The 18,821-nt window shown below is 54.1% G+C and overlaps 1 protein-coding gene across 2 annotated transcripts in view; it reads right to left on the minus strand.

Moving 5' to 3' along the window:
* Nucleotides 1-11,867, minus strand: part of RSPH9 (radial spoke head component 9) — a 42,386-nt gene extending 30,519 nt beyond the window's left edge. Inside the window, exons 1-5 of one of the 2 annotated variants that reach the window (XM_075555030.1) lie at nt 11,618-11,867; nt 10,122-10,287; nt 6,815-6,944; nt 6,262-6,408; nt 192-389 (exon numbers count right to left, since the gene is read on the minus strand). In XM_075555030.1, the coding sequence (XP_075411145.1) occupies nt 229-389; nt 6,262-6,408; nt 6,815-6,944; nt 10,122-10,287; nt 11,618-11,844 (831 nt within the window). In that variant the 5' untranslated portion in view covers nt 11,845-11,867 and the 3' untranslated portion in view covers nt 192-228. Of the gene's footprint in view, nt 1-191; nt 390-6,261; nt 6,409-6,814; nt 6,945-10,121; nt 10,288-11,617 lie in introns of those variants that run through there. The other variant, XM_075555031.1, reaches the window with a different exon arrangement.
* Nucleotides 11,868-18,821: the final 6,954 nt, after the last annotated feature.

An 18,821-nucleotide genomic window follows, 5' to 3' on the forward strand; every position in this document is an offset into this window, starting at 1 on the left:
CTTTAGCTTGAGGATGCAAGGAGCAGCAGCCAGGTTGGGGTGCCTGGCCTGTGTGCAGCTCCCCTCGGAGGGCCCCGGGTACCACTGCAGCCACTCTCCCACACCAGCCGTCAGCATCTCTCAGCAGCAGGGGCAGGAGGGGGTGAGCAGAACAGACAGACCCAGGTCACGCAAGTTTGTGAAAATCGCATTCACGCTTGACATCACACTCCCTGGGCGACCCCCACCCTATAACATGAAAGGCAGGTCTATGTTCTTCTCCCCGGTGCCCACGTAGATGTAGCCGTAGTTCTTGGTGTAGGGGGCGTGGAAGAAGGTGAGGCCTGGCCAGAGCAGGCTGCGCAGCACCACCAGGCCATTGCCCCGCTCCATCTGGATGCTCCAGGCACCTGCAGAGGGGTTAAAGGCAGGCCTGGGCCCGGGAACCTGGCTCTGGCGCTTTGCAGAGGCAGGGACTGGGAGCCCATTTCTTTGTTGCCGCACCGTCCTCCCAGTCTGCTTGTAGCCATTTCACTGCTCATTAAGCTGCCCTCAAGAGGGAGGGCCACAGAAACGAGGGCGGGAGACACACACCAGTCCTTTCTGTTCTGTCAGCAAGTCTTCGTGAACACTGCAGTGGGGAGGCGGCAGCAGCCATTGATGTAGCCTGGCCACTTCGCTCTCTCCACCCTTCCCTCGCCTCCCACCCTCCACCCCAGCCCGTTTTGCCCTCTCCCCAATCCTAGGAGCCCTCGGCCCCAAGATAGATGAGGAGTTTGGCCGCTTGAGGCCGCCCAGCTCAATGGCCCTTACTAGCAGCTCAGGACTAGATGCCGCCCTGCCCTCAGTGGAGGGGACTCTGGGGCTGCAGCTAATGAGCCTTTGTGCTCCCTGGGCTCTGCCCTGGTTTTCCTTCCCGGAGAGACACAGACGGGTCTGGGGCTGAGCTGTGCTGCCACGAGCACTTGGCGGGAAGGGTCTGATCCCGCTCCAGAACCCAGGGCGGGCGGGAGCCACTGTGTGGGAGGAGGGAGCCTGGGAAGATCTCCTCTGGATGCAGATCTGGAGCTTCTATTCCCCTGTGCACCAAGGCCTCTCCCCACCCAGCCCGGCTCCACGCCGCCTGCCAGGACAGCTAATGCTTTGAAGGTTGTGGTGCTGGACCAGCCAGCGCCACACTGAGGGCTGCGTGCAGGCCTTCCTTCATCAGCTGCCAGGTCAGCCCTGTTGCTTGCCTCCTGCTGCCCCAGCTTCCCACGGACCTCCCCCAACAACAGCCCACCCTGGTCACTCCACACCCTGTATTCGAGAGGCTTGGCCACTGGGAACCCCAGCCCTGTTCAGCGTGTAGCCTGTCACTTGCCCTTGTCCACAGCCAGAGCTCTGGGAGCGAGTAGGCCAGCCCTGCTCAGAGGGGGGCACTGGAGCCCACCTCAGCACTGCCAGGGTGGTGCAGACGCCACCGCTCCCCAGGTCCTCAGCCCAGCAGTCGGGAGGGAAGAGGCCTTACCCCGCATCCCTAGCCTAGTCTGGGAACAATGGGACTGGGAGCCCGAGGAAGCAGGGTTGCCGGGCACTAGGCAGCCTTTGGCCAGGGCATGGACCCTCTAAGGGATCCCTCTGCAGTGCTCCCTCGGTCACCCCACTGGAGCCCCCAGCCGCACAACCCCACCACTTGGGAAGGTCAGGGTCTGCCTTGCTCTTCCCCATCCCCAGGGTGGACAACCAGACTACCCCCTAGACAAGGGCTGAGCCCCCACCTGCCCTCACACCACCTCACCCTAGGAAAGCTGCCTCTTGCCTCCAACCAATGGGGAACAAAGGGAATGTGGCCAGAAGCATAGGACCTCATGGGGGAGGGTGCCCCCCCCCCCAAGCCGAGGGTGCTGGCAAGCTACTAGCGGCATGTGAGGGGCTGCACTGCCTCCCTCCCTTGCATTCCTGTCACGCTCCCATCCTCCCCTCCTTGTCCCTGCCTCAGCTGGTCGCCCAGGAAACACAGACTCTCCGCGTGCCAGGAGTCACGTAGCGTCTACCTGGGGAGCCGGGCACTTGCTGTCACCTTCACCCACTCCTGAATGCAACTACTGCACCAGCCAGCCCTGCCACCCCCTCAGAGCCTCCTACAGCCTGGTGTTTCTGCTCATTCTCCCCAGGCCCCCTAAGCCTCTCCTCCCTGGGAGCCAGTGGGCTCCAGACCACCTGGATTTGGAAGGTATGACAGGGGCAGGAAGTCCTGGGTCTGATGGGCCTCCGGGTTCAGGTTCGACCCCCACCATGCGAGGGTGGGGACCTACATTGGAGGAGAGCAGGCAGCACAGCTGGGGTGAAATTTGAGAGGGCAAGGGCCTAGCTGGGGACCAGGCTATGCAGAGGCTGCAGAGAGAAACGAACCTTCCCTTGCCTCACGCCAGCACCGCAGGCATTACAGGGGAGAAAGCCAGGGGCCTCAGAAGAGGTGTCCTTCCTGTCACAATAGAGTGGAACTCGTAGAGGCCTGGGGGCAGGCTTGTGTTTGATGGATGGGGAACCGGCCAGGTCCCATGGTACAGCAGGTCAAGCACCCATCAGTCGGACCCCAGGGACTACAGTGGGGGGTGGCTGCACTCCCACCCCCTGGAGAAGGCTGAACCTTTTCCATCGCCGGCCCCTCCCTCTGCTCCAATTCCCACCACACTGAATGCCCGCCTGGTCGGCCAGGCCCTTTGCTGCCCTCTCCTGTCTCAACTGGACTATGCCACTGAGCTCCCGCAGATCTCTGCCCCAGCCTGCACAGGCTCCCCACACTGCCTCCCTCCTCCTCCCTGTTCTGTATGCCCCTCTCTCCTTCCCAGGACACCAGGCACCCCACTTGAGGCACCTGTCACATTCCCTTTCCCATGTGGTTTAATTTGACCTTCCCAAACCACTCTTTTTTTGTCCAAGTGCCTGGTGTGTAGAAGCTGTTCAGTGAGCACTTGCTGATGGACATTGAATGCCAGTGTCTACCTAGGAATTTTGTCTCCTACCTCCTGACCATCGATCTCAAATCTGACTGCAGCCCAAGGCCAGAGAAGGAGGGTGGTCCTGCTGTGCCCAGAATGAGGTGATGGCTGGCCCCCAAAGCCACCCACTCCCATCAGACTGCACATCCAAAGTAAGGAAGATGGCTCAAGGGAGTGTGCATGGTCCGAGAAGTATCTTGCCTGCTCCTTTGGCCAAGGCTGTCCCAGGACAGTCTGCTGGTCTGCCTACACACACACACGCACGTGCGCGCAACAGGGACAGCCTAACCACACAGCAGTCGCCTCAGACCCAGGAAGGACAGGATGGGTCACCATGGGGAAATCATGCGCTTCACCTAGGCAGAAATCCCATCCCTCCCACCAGGTCTGGTAGCCTAGGAAACCCGGCAGCCCAGGCTCCCTGATGCTCAGTCCGCTTTCTCACCATCTCATCAGGAGAGGAGTCTGGGTGCAAAACCAGAGTTTCCTCTTCTGCCCATACATGCACACTGCCACCACCATGTCACACAGCCCCCCTGACAAGTAAAGGCTGTGCTGGGCTTCATGGGGACAGCTCTGGGAATAAGGAGCAGGAAACCCCCAGGCCTGGGGAAGTGCCCCAAGGTAAGAGCCAGGTGTGCCCTCCCCTCAGGCCCATCGCATGTAATGCCAGGGGCCCATCCCTAACATAGATGCACTGTGTGGAAATAGGAGGGAAGCCAGCAGCTGGTCCTTATCCCCCAAGACCCACCATTAGAGCCAGATAACTAAGGCCTTAGGCTATTCCAATCACCAACCTTCCAGCCCGTCTCCCCCACACCCCCAGGACCTGGTCCACAGGGCCCATCAGGGTGCAGGGCAGCCTCCCTGAGCTTACAGCTTCCTTCCCCAGGCTGTGAGGGCTCAGCCCTCTGTGGCCTTCACCTCAGTGGCAGTCAGGTAGGCCTGTTGAGGTTTTCTTAGGACGCCATCTGGCCAGGTTTGGTCTTGGCTGCTGCAAAGGTGCCAGCACCCTGTCACCTCCCCTCCATTCCCACCCACTCCCACAACCCAGAGGAGGTGGGTCCCTGGGGAGCAGGCTCTGCTGAATGAGTTGCTACCCCCTCCCAGAATCAGGGGGTCAGACTGCTGCCCTCAGTTGAAGAGATTGTCTTAGACTACCCCCTAAACCTCTGGTGCTGGGCCCCTTCCACTTTCCTGGCTTTCTTTATGAGTAGGCTGGGAAAGCAGAGCTAGCAGAGACAAAGGAGATCTGGATGTGAAATACCCCAGTCCCTGAAAAACCTACTCCCCTCCCCCAGGGCCAGAGCCCCTTTCCAGCCCTCACTGCAGGGTTGGCCATGCTCTGGATGGCTTGACTCGGGTGACCCCATGTGGCAGAGGCCAGAAATGGCTGTTCCTTGATGGAAGCAGATACTTGAGACCCTCTTCTGGTCCCCAGGGCAGTGCCCAAACCCACTCCCCCTGCATCAAGTCCATTCGGGCTCGTAGCGGCCCTGTAGGACAGACTAGGACTGCCCTGTTGGATTCCCAAGGCGGTATCTCTTTACAGAAGCAGCCTGCCTCCTCTCTCCCACAGAGGGGCTGATGGATTTGGACCACTTCAAACAGCCAAGTGCTTCGACCACTGTGCCACCAGGGATTGCAGTAGCTCCCAGATTGCCTCCTGGTCCTTCGTTTGTCCCTGCTCAGTGCACGCTCGCAGGCTACCCCAGGCCGCCAGCAGCAGCTCCTGCTTTGGCCTTCTGGGTCCTCCCAGGCCTGCCTGGCCCCACGGCAAAGCTCTCTTGCCACTAAAAATATTATAGATCTGTGCCCTTACTATGTGTCAAGCACCGAGTTCAGTATGCTGTGTACGTTAACTCTGTATACATGTTGAATTCTCATAACCATTCCAATCAAGTAGAAAATCTCGTTCCCCATAGCTTACAGAAATGAGGAAACTGATGAAGACTAGACCTCCTACCCACCTAAAGAATTACATCTCAGACACGCACAGGGGCGATTCTACACTGTCCTATAGGGTCACTCCCACTCGATGGGAATGAGTTTTTTGTTTTGTTCTGTTTTGAGTGAGGCACAAGGAAACGGAGGTACTTGTTGGCGGTCACACACAGCTGGTCAGAGACAAGGCCGGCATTCTGGCCCAGCCTGGTGGACCCAGAGCCCTTGCCTCTAACCTCTGGCCTGTCCTGAAAGAGCCCTGGCGGTGTCACTGAAATCCACTACACCACCCCCCACCCCCATTCCTGGGCGAGAGATCAGGCTGTCCGTGGCTCTGCGTGCGCAGCCTCAGAAACCAACCCTGTCCTGGAGGGTCACTAGGAGTTGGTGTGCCCCTCTCCAGAGTGCCAGCCTAGCTGGACAGCTCACTGTTCCACAGAGGTCTGCCTCCCCCTAGTGGTGGGGGTGACCACTGTCCAGCTACCCCCTTTGTAGGTTGAAAAGAAACTCCCTCCGCCATGGCCGTCAATGCCAGCGGCCTGGAGGTAACGCTCTGACATTCCATGTTTCTTTGGGCCTCGCTCTCTGCGCCCTGGTAACTGCCTGTTGGGTGGGAGTCCTAAGAGCATCCACCTCACAGGGTGAGGGTGAGGGTGAGACGCTGGTGGAGCGGGCTGAGCCCAGTGCTGGGCACACAGGAAGCGTGCCATAGCTTTGTGACTTTGTTGCCATGATCACCAGCACAGCTGCCCTTCTCAAACACCAGGCGTGGGGAGGGGGAAAAGATGGGTACTGAAGAGGGTCTGGGTTTGGTGCCTCGTGTACAGTACAGGCTCCGGGACAAAGCAGCTTTGCCTCCTGCTCAAGGGAGGGAACCGGGTGCCTGGGCCAGATGGGTTCTGGGGCCCAGGAAGGGCTCCAGCTGTGTGCATCGATCCAGAGGTTCCTCCAAAGGTTCTCAGTCCATCAAGACTGCTTACTGAGCACCAGTCATGGGTCAAGCACTCCCCCAAACCTAAACCCCGAAATGTAGCTTGACTCAGTCTGCCCAAGGGCACTTGCACGAAGTTTCAAGGAGAGCATCCCACCGTCTCCATCCAGTATTGCTGCGAGGTACTGGCATGCTGACTGTTCGTGGAAGCTTGTGGAAGAAGGTCCCATGTTTGTCATCCAGCAAGCAGGTACTTACTCCGTGCCCACTGTGACCTGGGCTCTCTACTGTGCTCCAGGGACGCCTGGTCCTCCAGAGGCTGCAGTGTCCCACCAGCTCCTACCCAGGCTCCGCGCCCAAAGGCGAATGGCAGGAGGCCTGCCCCACTGCTGACCCAATGACCTTGAACTTGTGGGCCCTTACCTTTGGGGATATCATACTCCAAGGAGTCCATGAAGTCCAAGGAGGGGTCCAGGTCAGCCTTCTCAAGCAAGGTCTTATTCTTCAGCTCAGTAGCTTCCTTGAAGTGAAAATAAGAACTAAGCTTCTTGGCCTCGGACAAGGACAGCCCTAGAAGGAAGAAACCGGTGGGGAGGGGTGGTCAGCTCCCCAGCTCCCCAGCTCTGCATGGAGCTCCTCCAGGTAACCACTAACCCACGGCCGAAGGCAGATGAGGAAGGAGGTCTCCACGCTGCCTTCAGCTCAGACTTGGTCCAGAGCCCACAATGAGGAGGGAGGGGTAGCAGGTGACACAGACCACCCCAGAAACCCTGGGGAGTGGGTCCGAGCATAAGTGCTACCATCCCTCAGGCACTGTCCAATGACTGGGTGGCCCGTGCCAACCACCGATGGCAGGCCACTGGGCACAGCCTCAGCTGGTGACGTGATTACAGCTCGCCCTTCACTGAGGACATGGCCAGCTCCCCCCTGGGCTCCTGGACATGTGCGTGGGAAGAGCTCTACCGGGAGAACTCACCTTCAAAGGTCCGATTGACGTGGGTGGGTCCCAAGGGGGTTTTGAACAAGGCGCCCCGGGGGATCACGGCCACAGCCTTGTCGATCTGGTCCACGACAGACACAAGGCGGGTCTCCTCCTTGACCTGAACCTGAGGGGACAGGAGACGAGCTCTCTCCGATGGTGCGCTGTGCTCCTTGATGCCGGCTTGTCAGAAATCATCATGAGGGCACTTCCCCCGTAGGATTCCAAGCTCCCTCCCCGCCCACCGCCACCCTGTAGGACAGAGGAGGACTGCCCTGACAGTTCTTTGGGGTTTTCTGGTTTGTTTGGTTTTTTAAAAATCATTTTACTGGGGGCTCTTACAGCTCTTATCACAATCCACACATACATCCACTGTGTCAAGCACATTTGTACATTGGTTGCCATCATCATTCTCAAAACAATTGCTTTCTACTTGAGTCCTTGGTATCAACTCCTCATTTTTTCCCTTTTTTCCCCCACCTTCCCTCCCTCATGAACCCTTGATAATTTATAAATTATTATTATTTTGATGGTTCTTTACTTTTTAACAATATGATTGATTGATCATATTTCTGATACTGCCTCAAGTTATTGTTCAAATACAAAACGACTGACAGGAAGGTAAATGCGCTACATTTTAAAACCATGTCAGTGCAGCTAACTAATAGATGTCCCGTGATTGGTGGAAGAATATGGTTTTAAATGCTGGAATTCTGTTTAAGAAAAGGGTTTCCTTGGCACACATGTCACGGCTCTCACAAGTGACTCGTTCGGTCATGTGGACAGGCTTTGTGCACAGTCACCCCCAATTCAGAAGGCTTTCTTCTTGCATCCATTGTAGTCGGCCCCCCACTGCCCCCGCCCTGCCCCTAGGTCCCTATCAACCCAGGTACTCTCAGGACCGATCTGCCTGTCCTGGATTTCACATACAGAAAACCACACAGAACATGAACAGGAAGCAAACAAACCCAAACCAGTGACAAGGACCACACAAAACAGACCCGCCTCCATCAACAGGAAAGCGGGAAACCGGAAAACCCCTTGAGGGTTTCGAGACTGCCCATCTTCCCTGGACTGGACGGCCTCTTCTCACTCCACGGGCGCGGCGGGTGCACTGAATGGAAGGCTTTGGGGCTGTCAGTGGGCTTTTGAGACTATAAATCCTTTCAGGATTGGTCTGTCTCTTCCCGCGCCCTTGGAGCGGCGGGAGCGCTGCATGGTAGGCTCTAGGGCTCTGGGCGCTCACCCCACAGCACTACCCTACCGGGGTTCCTGAAGAACACAGCCCGTGTGCAAAATGTAATACTGCCCAAGTGGCAGGCTTTCTCTCAGCCCCCCAGTCGCTCCCTCCCAGGGGTCAGCCCTCTAGAGCAGAGGTTCTCAACCTGTGTGCTACAACCCCTTTGGGGGTCGAACGACCCTTTCACAGGGGTCTCCCGATTCATTATCATAGCAAAATGACAGTGATGACGTGGTAATGAAAATAATGTTGTGGTTGAGGGTCACCACAGCAAGAGGAGCTCTAGGAAAAGGTCACCGCATTAGGAAGGGTGAGAAGCACTCCTCTAGAGAAACCGCATCATGCCGAAATATTGCCTGTCTGTGGATGGAGAAAAGCATGGCAGACGCCACAAAGCCCACTCCGAATCCCACCTCCTGAAGATCAGATACCGCCAGGCATTCCCCCAGTCTGTTTCCTTCTATGCAGACATTGGCATCAAAATCAGTCACTCTTTATCTAACTCCATAGCCTGCCCTTGGACTGGCCATTAGTTCCCCAAGCATTTTCCTAGATTGTGACATTTCTATGGAGACTAAATGTATCAAGGGGCCCCGAACAATGATGCTTCTCGGAGCTGTTTGGGAGGAAGCAGCACCCGATGAGGAAAACCTGTCACCAGAAGCACCTCTGAGCCACTGCACCAGCTACTCCCCCAAGCCACCGAGGGAACCATGGGGAGAAGAGATGGAAACTTATTTACCAAGTGCCGGACGGGGGCTGCCCACGCCCCACCTCACTTACTCAATCCACGTCAACCTGCAGAGTCAACCCTCCAGGGAGCGGGACCAAACGCATAGGAAAACTTGAAAGAGAAAAGGGCTACACAGTAGTAAAAACCCCTTTTACCAAATGCACCATAAGAAGTCTCTTTAACAAAAAATCCCTGCAAAGTAAAGGCATTTCCCTCCGAAAATAGGCTCAAGGAGGGTATGCTTGTCAGGTGCCAGGGGTTAGGGGGTCACAGCTGAGATGGTACACCCACGTGCCGACTTTGTGAAGCTAGGCTGGGCTTTCAGCTCCAGGTTCCTCTCATTTTACACCTTGGGCTTCTTACCGGGTGACCTAGCAATCCCACTTCTAGGAGGTCGCCTTATAGATAGTGTACACACACATGGGAAACAATGTGTGAGTACAAGGGAAGCGATGTGTGCACACGCTGTGTGCACATGTGTACATGTGGGAAACTGTGTGTACATGTGGGTAAAGGGACATTGGGCAAAAATTCAAAACCCACATTTCAAAATTCAAAACCCACATGAATCTGACACTGACTACCTAAATTAGGGTCCATTCACACATTGGTGAAGAGAATGAGGAGGTTCTTGTTTTTGTTTTTTTTAAGGCCCATAATAGGCAGATCTGCTAATTGGAAATATATCGCCATTGGATGGATTACTATTTGTTCACTGAAAAGGGCAAGGCACAGAAATGTGTCTATGTCACGCGCTACCATTTGTTGCTTCTCCTTTGAAAAGGTAAAAAGAGATCATGTACAGACATTTTCTGAGGTTTGGATTCTTAAGGAATTCTCCTCACACTCCACGTGAGCTCTGGGCAGCACATGCAGACGCAGGTTCTGAGGCCACAACTCCAGATTCTGTGTGCTTAACTCCCAAGGCATGGGGATCTTGGGATCCTGAGCACCCTGAGCAGCAGGATTCAAAAAGGCACACACACGCGTGTGCGTGCACACACACACACCAGTAACATTAATGCTTGGGCGGCAGACAGAGATGGCAGGGAAACTGAGTGTGTGGTTGGCTTTGCAGGGGCCTTCATTTTATTGAGGTGGTCTGGACCTCAGCCTGCCACATCTTTGGGGTGTGCCTGTGTCTGCATGGCCCTAGGCGAGTCCCTTAATCTCTCTAAACTTTCGTTTCCTCCTCGCCCTCTCTTTCTTAGAGCTGCAAAGCTTAAGAGTGAACAGGCCTGGACCCCTGGTCCCTGACCTGACCAAGGGGGAGATATGGCAATGGTTTCTCGGGCGGGGTTTCTGTCCGCCCGGCCCTCCTCTTCACTCACCACCACTTCTTCTTCAAAGGCCTTGTCAGCCTCGGTCACCTTCTGCAGCTCTGTGTGTTCGTACTCATGACTGGGGTCCCCCATGAAGCGGCCATTCACCACTGATGTCTGCAGCAGCATCTCCTCCGTGGCAGGGGGCAGGAGGCTCCACTCTACGCAGTTCAGGCTGTCAACAACATCCACATCAGCCCTGGGATGCGACGTGACCTGGATCCCTCACCCTCAGGCTTCTGCGTTCTCCTCTCCTTAGGGAGCTGAGCTCAAGAGAAGCTGTTGGATCCATCCCTTCCTCTCAAGACTGTTCGGAGACCCTCCCGAACCCCAGGTGTTTGCATCACTTTTTGTGAATAGGTGATGTCAAAGCCACTGTCTCTGTGGAAAGGTCACAAATGTTTCACCTCTATAGGAGCTCAAAGAGCTGCTTCCTAGATCTGTGGGCTGTAACATCCTGGGCGACGTTTCTGGAAGGAAGCTGAGCTTTCAGTGGTGTGTCCCTGCATGGTTTAGTCAGCCTGTCGAGAGCACAGCCATCTGCCTCAGTTCTCAGGGAAGTGCGGCCCATGCTCAAGGACGGCTCACTGTTCCTGTAAGGTCTTCAGGAGTAAGAGCACCACCCAGAGCCTGCCCTCCCTCTCCTCCGCTCCTCGGTAGCCTACTCAGTGTGTCCTCCGCCTGATCTCCACTCAGCTTCTTGCTCTTCCCTGGTCAGAGGCTCCTTCTCAACATAAAATTGCTGAGCCTTCAGGTACAGCCCACACCTCGGCCCGGTTCCCAGATCTCAGAGCAAGCCCGTCCTTCAGTACCCTTACCAGCCCTGGGGAAGGCCTCCCCTGGGGTGCCCCTGTGGGTAGCTCTGATGTGGTTGTCTCACGTGGCATCGCATGTCTGCCTCCCCCAGTGGACAGACTGAAGGCCAAGGTTCACCTTGGCCCCTCTCTCTATAAGCCCGTGTCTACCATAGCACAGGATGGACGGACACACAGACAGATACAGTCCTGCCTCCTGAACCGACAGCTGATGGGGAGCTCCGCGCCATTGTCAGGGATGGATGCTCACAAGGGGGCCCTGGACGGTCCTATACGGTCATGTCCAGGGACTTGTCGCTCCATTCCGCGTTTCTTCTCTACTTCCAAAGCGCCGCCCGCCTGCCGAGCCGTCACCTCCACCCTCCCGAAGACCCTTTTTCAAACAGCCCCCCTCACCCACCCCTCCTACCCCAGACCCAGACGGAGCCCTTGGGGTCGCCAGGCTGCACACCGGGCCCGCACCGGGTCTCCATTCTCCAAGTACCCTGACCGGCCTGCGCCCTCGGCCCTGCCTGGACGACAAACCCACCGCACCCAAGTTTCTCGGGCCGCTCCCTCGGGGCCCGCTTCCGCGCGAGCCTCCAGTCCAGCCCCGAACAGTCAGGCGGGCGGGCGGGCCCCGCCCCTCCGGGCTCGCCCCGCCCCCGCCCCGCCCCTCCTCGGAGGCCCTCCCGCAGCCGGCGCCGCCACCTGTAGAGGGTCTTGCGCGGGGCGAGCTGGTCCTCACTCAGGCCCTGCGCGATGTAGTAATCGGCGACGAGGCCGAGGATGCGGCCCCAGAAGAGGACCCGCTCGTAGCGGTAGTCGCGCTTCACCAGCATGAGGGACGTGAGCAGGGAGGCCCGGCGGTCGGGGCTGAGGCCCTGGCCACTGCCGGACGCCAGCTCCAGCGACAGCAGGAGGCTCTCGGAGTCCATCGCGGCGGCGCGTCTGCACGGCGCCCGCGGGGTTGCGGGGCGAAGCGGTCTCCATGGAGACCCAGAGCCACGCCCACAGGAAACCTGGGCGTCGCCCGCGTGACTGCCTGAAGCCCGGCCCAGCAGGAACGGCCGCCACTCTGCAGGTAACCCTCCAGCCGCTTCCCCTCCTTCCTCGAGTATGGAGCTAGTATGGGCCTTCAGCCCCGACAGCTACAGCCTTGTGCTCACTGATCAGGCAATTTAGTGTCGCAGGGTGGCCTAATCCCAGGGACACTGTGGCCCTCCTGCGCCCTTCCACATAATCCACAGCCTCTGATTCCTTCCTGTGCCCACAGTCAAAGCGCCCACCCTCGCTGTTTGGTTCACCCCATTCTTGACACTTCTTGGCATTAGAATGATCTGGGAAGAATTTGAACTAGAATTGAGATACCTCATGGCTTTAAAAGTCCAAGACTATTCACCACCACCCTTCCCACCCATTGCCTTCAGGCTTCGCCTAATGTCTCTACCTGCCCCTCCCACTGGACGATTCCAAGGAAAGGCGAATGGAGACGGGGCCAGGGGGCAAGGTCACACTTTGGGAGCACAGGATGTGGAAGGAGATACAAAAAGGGTGATGCTTTTAGATTAAACTTTCCCATCAGCTACCATGCACATAAGGCACGGTGTGGTGGTGTCTCGGACAGTCACAGGGGCAGTCCTGCCCTGTCCTCTAGGGTCCCTAGGAGTCTGCATGGACTCCATGACTGTGGGGTCAGCTACCATTTTACCTTCACCTCCCTCAGCCCCACAACAGTTCATCTCAGACCTCAGAGGGAAGGCCAGGCCCATTGCTGCCGTCTTCACTCCCTGGCCCGGAGGCCCCCCTTCACATCCACCCCAAGTTTTCCACCATGGGCAGACACACAGGTTCCTCCACATGCTTACAGCCAAGGAAGGAGATAGGCTGTATGATTAATCATTCACTGAAATTTCTGGATTCCTCGGGTATGGACTCATGAAATCAGAATGACCTGGCCCTAATGCCAAGCCTCTGGAGAAATGTCTAAATTACCCAGGTAATTACTCGGTTTTGACGGGCTGGGCATTATTTATGGTCTTTTAAAAGTAGTACTTGAGGGAGCTAGCTGGCGTGGCTTAATGCCTTTGCTCAAAGCAACGTCTAACCCTCTGGTTTGCAAACACTCCCTACTCTCGTCACCCCCTCAGATGGTCTCCTCCCCTGGGATAGGTGGCCCCGTTCCACTGGTTGAGAAAGTAGCACCAGACAGGAAGACAGCCAACAATCTCTCTAGTGGAATCTGATCCTAGTGGCCACTGCACTGAAAAGAATCCAGGCTTTGTTTTCGTCATTAAATATTTACTCCGCACCCAGCCATGGCAGGCTCCCTGGTAGGAACGAGAAGAGCAAAGCGAGCCCTGCAGTTTCCTAATGCTACCCCACTTGGCAGAGCAGGTCACGTCACGACGGATGGTCTCAAAGCAAACCATGCAGCATGTGCAGCAGAGTACAGCACAGAATCGCTGGGACCAGATGGACTGCGTCCCTCAGTGTCCCCAGGCCTCATTCATGAAATGGGGATGACAATACACCGGTAAAATCAAGGAGGCAAAGTTCTTAAAATACCCCCCAGAAGAATTTATTTCAAAAGACGGCATTGAATCTACAGCTCCAGGAGAGCGACATGTCTGATCAGAGCACACGGGAACAGATGAAGGAGAGAGTAGAGCACATCCTGGGCCACCAGGCCTTGAGGATGATGATCCCGATTAGAGCAGCCAGTCCACAGAGAGGACCACATGGCCAGCCCCACTATGAGACATGACGCCCCTCACTGACCCATAGCCCTACAGGGGACAACCCTGGAGACAGTGTGGGAATTGCACCTGATCTGATTCTGCCACACCGAGGCAAAACACTAAGGGGGTGCAAGGGAACAGCAAGGGAATGCAGTGGCGAGGTCCCCAGGGAATGCTGAAGGTGGACTTTGGGGCCAGGACGTGGTGCCCCAACAGACTGGACTGGAAAACACTCTTAAAGGCCAACAATCCTTGAACTAACTACAAGCTTATCTTTCTGGTTTTGTTTGTTGTTCTTTTGTTGTATATTGTTACTTGGTTTTGCTGTCTTGTTTTCTGTGCATGTTATTATCTTTGTAGGTCTGTGTAAATAAGATAGGCTGGATGAGCAATCTGGAGGAGAAAACAACAGGACCCACAGTTCGGGGGTGGGGGGGCGGGCTTGGGAGAGGGAGGGAGAAAGGAAGTGGTGTTAACAAACCCAGGAACAAGGGAAAAACAAGTGATCTAAATCGGTGGTGAGGTGGGTGTGGGAGGCCTGGTAGGGCATGATCAAGGGTAATGTAACCAAGAGGAATTGCTGAAACCCTGGTGGGGACTGAGGATGATAGTGGGACAGGAGGAAAGTCAAGGGAAATAGAGGAAAGATCTGGCAGGCAAAGGGCATTTATAGAGGTCTAGATAAAGACATGTACATATGAAAATATATTTATGTATGAGAATGGAGAAATAGATCTATGTGCATATATTTATAGATTTAGTATTAAACTACGATGTTGGGCCTCCACTCAAGTACTCCCTCAATGCAAGAATACTTTCTTCTATTAAATTGGCATTCTGTGATGGTAACCTTCCCGACACAACTGCTGAAGACAAAGCGGGTGAATAAGCAAATGTGGTAAAGAAAGCTGATGGTACCTAGCTATCAAAAGATATAGTGTCTGGGGACTTAAAGGCAAACAAGCAGCCATCTAGCTCAGAAGCATCAAAGCCCACATGGAAGAACACACCAACCTGTGCGATCATGAGGTGTCGAAGGGATCAGTTATCAGGCATCAAAGAAAGAAAAATCATATTGTGTGCTCACCTCCATGATATGATCGCTGAAGACAAATGGGTGCATAAGCAAATGTGGCGAAGAAAGCGGATGGTGCCCAGCTATCAAAAGATCGAGTGTCTGGGGTCTTAAAACCTTGAAGGTAAACAAGCGGCCATCTAGCTCAGAAGCAACAAAACCCACATGGAAGAAGCACACCAACCTGTGCAATCACGAGGTGTCAAAGGGATCAGGTATCAGGCATCATCAGAACAAAAAAGTTTACCATAGTGAATGAGGGGGGGGCGGGTGCGGAGTGGAGACCCAAAACCCATTTGTAGGCCACTGGACATCCCCTGGCAGGAGTCTCGGAGGAAACGAGCCAGTCAGGGTGCGATGTAGCAACGATGAAACATACAACTTTCCTCTAGTTCCTAAATGCTTCCTCCCCCCACACTATCATGATCCCAATTCTCCCTTGCAAGTTTGGTTAGACCAAAGGATGTACACTGGTACAGATGGGAACTGGAAACACAGGAATTCAAGGCGAATGATCCCCTCACGACCAGTGGTGAGAGTGGCGATACTGGGAGCTCATAGGGAGGATGGGGTGGAAAGGGGGAACCAATTATAAGGGTCTACATGTGACCTCCTCCCTGGGGGACAGATAACAGAAAAGTGGGTGAAGGGAGATGTCAGATAGGGCAAGATATGACAAAATAATAATTTATAAATTATACAGGGTTCATGACGGAGGGGGAGTGGGGAGGGAGGGGAAACAATGAGGACCTGATGCCAGGGGCTTAAGTAGAGAGCAAATGTTTTGAGAATGATGAGTGCAATGAATATACAAATGTGCTTTACACAATTGATGTATGTATAGATTGTGATGAGTTGTATGAACCCCTAATAAAAACTATTAAAAATAAAATAGAAAAAAAAAGTTCTTAAAATAGAGCATAGAACAAAAAGTGTGTATTTTAGAGAAGGTGCCCTGGTGGTGTAGTGGGTTACACATGGGTAGCTAACCTCTAGGTCAGCAGTTTGAACCCACCAGAAGCTCCAAGGGAGAAAGGTGAGGCTATCCATTCCTGAAAAGATTGACAGTCTCGGAGATCCATAGGGGCAGTTTGACTCTGTCCCATAGGGTCACCATGAGTCAAAATTGACTCCTAGCAGTATGTGTGTGAAGCATTTCAGACACATTAAGCTTTGTAACGTAGTCTAATTCATTTTTTTTAAAAAGTCCTCACAACTAGATGACTAAGCATTAAAATGGAATGAAGATTGCAAGTTGTCAAGGAACTCACTTTACTTCAGGGGTGGGGAAGATCTGGCCTGCGACCCATCTAAGGCCCAATAATTAATCCTAGTAGGAAAACACCCGTCTCATCAAAGGGAAGCAGTTCTAGCCATCCCATTAGGGGTGAGTTCATGAAATGTTAGGTCCGCATGGCCTGGGAATGAAGTTAGAAATAATCCACAAGGCCCCTGCTTTACTTGTCCACGGAAACAGTAGTCAAATAACATGATGGACAACATGGGAGAAATCTGCTGCAAATGACCTCTTTCAAGTGTCCAAAAATAAAGCTGTCACTTTGAGGGCCAAGGGGAACCTGACCCAAGCCATGGCATTTTCATTGCCTCATAGGATGGACAAAGACGACCAGTGAAATGGCCCGTGGCTGCGAGCTCAAGCATCTGCCAGTGAGGAGTGCAGGATGGGCTTCATTCTGTTGCACGCAGGTTTCCTGAGTTGGCACCTAATAAATATCATCGTGTAACAAAAAGAATAACGAAATCGTGTAACATATGTATCCTTGTCTCTATTTGAAGGAGCCCTGATGGTGTCGTGGTTACGCTGTGGGCTGCGAGGGGTGGCAGGTTGAAACTACCAGCCACTGCAAGAAAGGCAGGGCTTCCTATTCCCAGACAAGTCTTCCCAAAATGCATTGGCAGGGTCTGCACATGGACAAAGCCGCTAGTGAATCTCCTCCGATCACTGTCGAGCCAGGTGAACAGCCCTGTTAGCAGACCAAGCACTGTAAAGTCAAGGCAGACAAAGTTAGGCAAAATGTAATATCATTTGATCTCCCTTTTGACCCTGTTTCAATTTAAAACAAAGGAAACTGTGGCAACAAATGTAGTCCTGCTGGGCATGACTGAACTATGGGATAATTTTTTTAATGATTTAATATATATATTAATCTCAATTTTTAAAATGAAGGAAAAATACATGTGGATTTTTTTTTAAAGCCCCTGGCAAATCACACGCACACACACACAACCCCAATCACGGATCAGGGAGGTGAATAGCTTAGCTATCATGCAGAATGCATTGGAAAAGTGAATTGTTACAGCTGCGGTTAAAATTTAGCATTTAAAATTTATCTCCCTTATGATCCATTTAAATTTGTGCTAGTTTTCATTATTGCCTTTTTATTTGAAGTTTTTATGTTTTACTTTATAATTGTTAGTTTTGTTTTTCTCCCTATAAAATCCAAGGTAAGTAAATCTGTAGAGATAGTACTGGATTAATGGTTCCTTGGGGGTGTGACAGAGGAGGTTGGGGGGAAATGGGCAACTCATAACAATGAGTCCAAAAATGAGGCAAATGTTCTAAAACTGACTGTGGTGATGATCGTACAACTCTTTTTGATGTGACTGCACTCTTGAATTGTATGATATGTGCATTATATGTCAATACACCGTTTTTGTTTTTTTAAACTAACTAGTCTTGGGAACTCACGGGGGCAGTTCTGCCCTGTCAGAATTGTGAGTGTGGTCCGTTTGTATCTGCATCCACACAGCTCCAACACCAGCAGGGAGAGAGGATCCTGTCTCCAGTTGGCATTCAGAAAGTGTCACGGTCTCCTTCCTTGGGGACAAAGAGCTTCCCCATTTGGTGCTGATGGACAGCATCCAGCAGACAGAAAGGAGGATCAAGATGGCTGGGGAGGAACGGCTGCAGGCAGGAGGACAGGGCTTGCTTAGGCAATACTTTCAGCTCAGCAGCCACCAGAGAGCAGTGGAGATGGGTTGGGTAGAACTCCAGACTGGAGCCTGTCCCGAGGGCAGTCTAGCCCAGAGTTCCACGAGGCCCTGCAAGTGTACTTTTACTTCTTCTCAGCCCTCACGCTACAGGCGCGTAGAGCCCTGTTCTGCATTTGAGGGGCAGAATGGGCTAGGTTCTCCAGGAGCATTTAGACCCCAGAAGAGTTTGTGGGGGATTGCTGGGTCCCCATGATGGTCTCAGATTCCCATGCGATGTTTAAGTGGTGGTGGCCATGCTACAGCACCTGTGTGGACAGCTCAGCAACAGCACTCGAGGCTCCAGCTAAGCATGCCTGGTGCCGCTCTAGCTCAGCCTACAGGGAGCGCCTCTCCTCTCAGCATTCTTGCAGCACCTTCCCGACAAACCGGCTCAAGGCCAGAGCACTCCCCTTCCTCAGTGGTCCCACTGACATGGCCAGCTTCATGCCTTACCAGACTTTTGCCCGCATCAGAGGGGATCTCTGCTCTGGGCAGACAGAACCTACGAGTCACAGAACCGTAACCGCTGCGGGATCTCCAACAACTTGGGAGACTAGCTCCGGGTCGTCTACCCCTTCGTCTCTCAAAGGAAGGATCTGCAGAGGCATTGGAGCCTCAATCTGGGACTTTTGGCAGCAGCAGGAGTTGGGTGGCCGGGAGCTTCAGTGGCACTGATCTATCTCATGGCACCCCCAGCCAGTGGTGTGGCCAAACAGGCGCCTGGCACCCTTGTACTGTACTGGAAGTTTCCCCACACAGCCTCCATTTCTGTGAGCCATGAGATCTGCCCCCTGAGGGCAACTTAAGTTTGATTCAGATGGGCACCCACCCTCCCCTGCCTGGTTGCTTTTCCGTTGGGTCCACTGGTCAGCAGTCAGCTAAAGGGGGTGCCCGCTGTTCTCAGTTGTGCACAGAACTTCATCCGAGTCTCCCAAAGGAGGTAATCCTGACTCTCATCTGGAGGAATAGCCTAATGGTATTTCATAAATACTTGAAATCAGCTAAGGGCAGAGTCAGCTGAAGAGGCCCCTGGTTCCAGCCCCATCCTTCCAGTCTGACAGGTTCAGTACTTGCCAAACACTGCACTTTCCAGCTTGGCCTGGGG

The sequence above is a fragment of the Tenrec ecaudatus genome, chromosome 7, assembly GCF_050624435.1.
Source record: "Tenrec ecaudatus isolate mTenEca1 chromosome 7, mTenEca1.hap1, whole genome shotgun sequence".
NCBI lineage: Eukaryota > Metazoa > Chordata > Mammalia > Afrosoricida > Tenrecidae > Tenrec > Tenrec ecaudatus.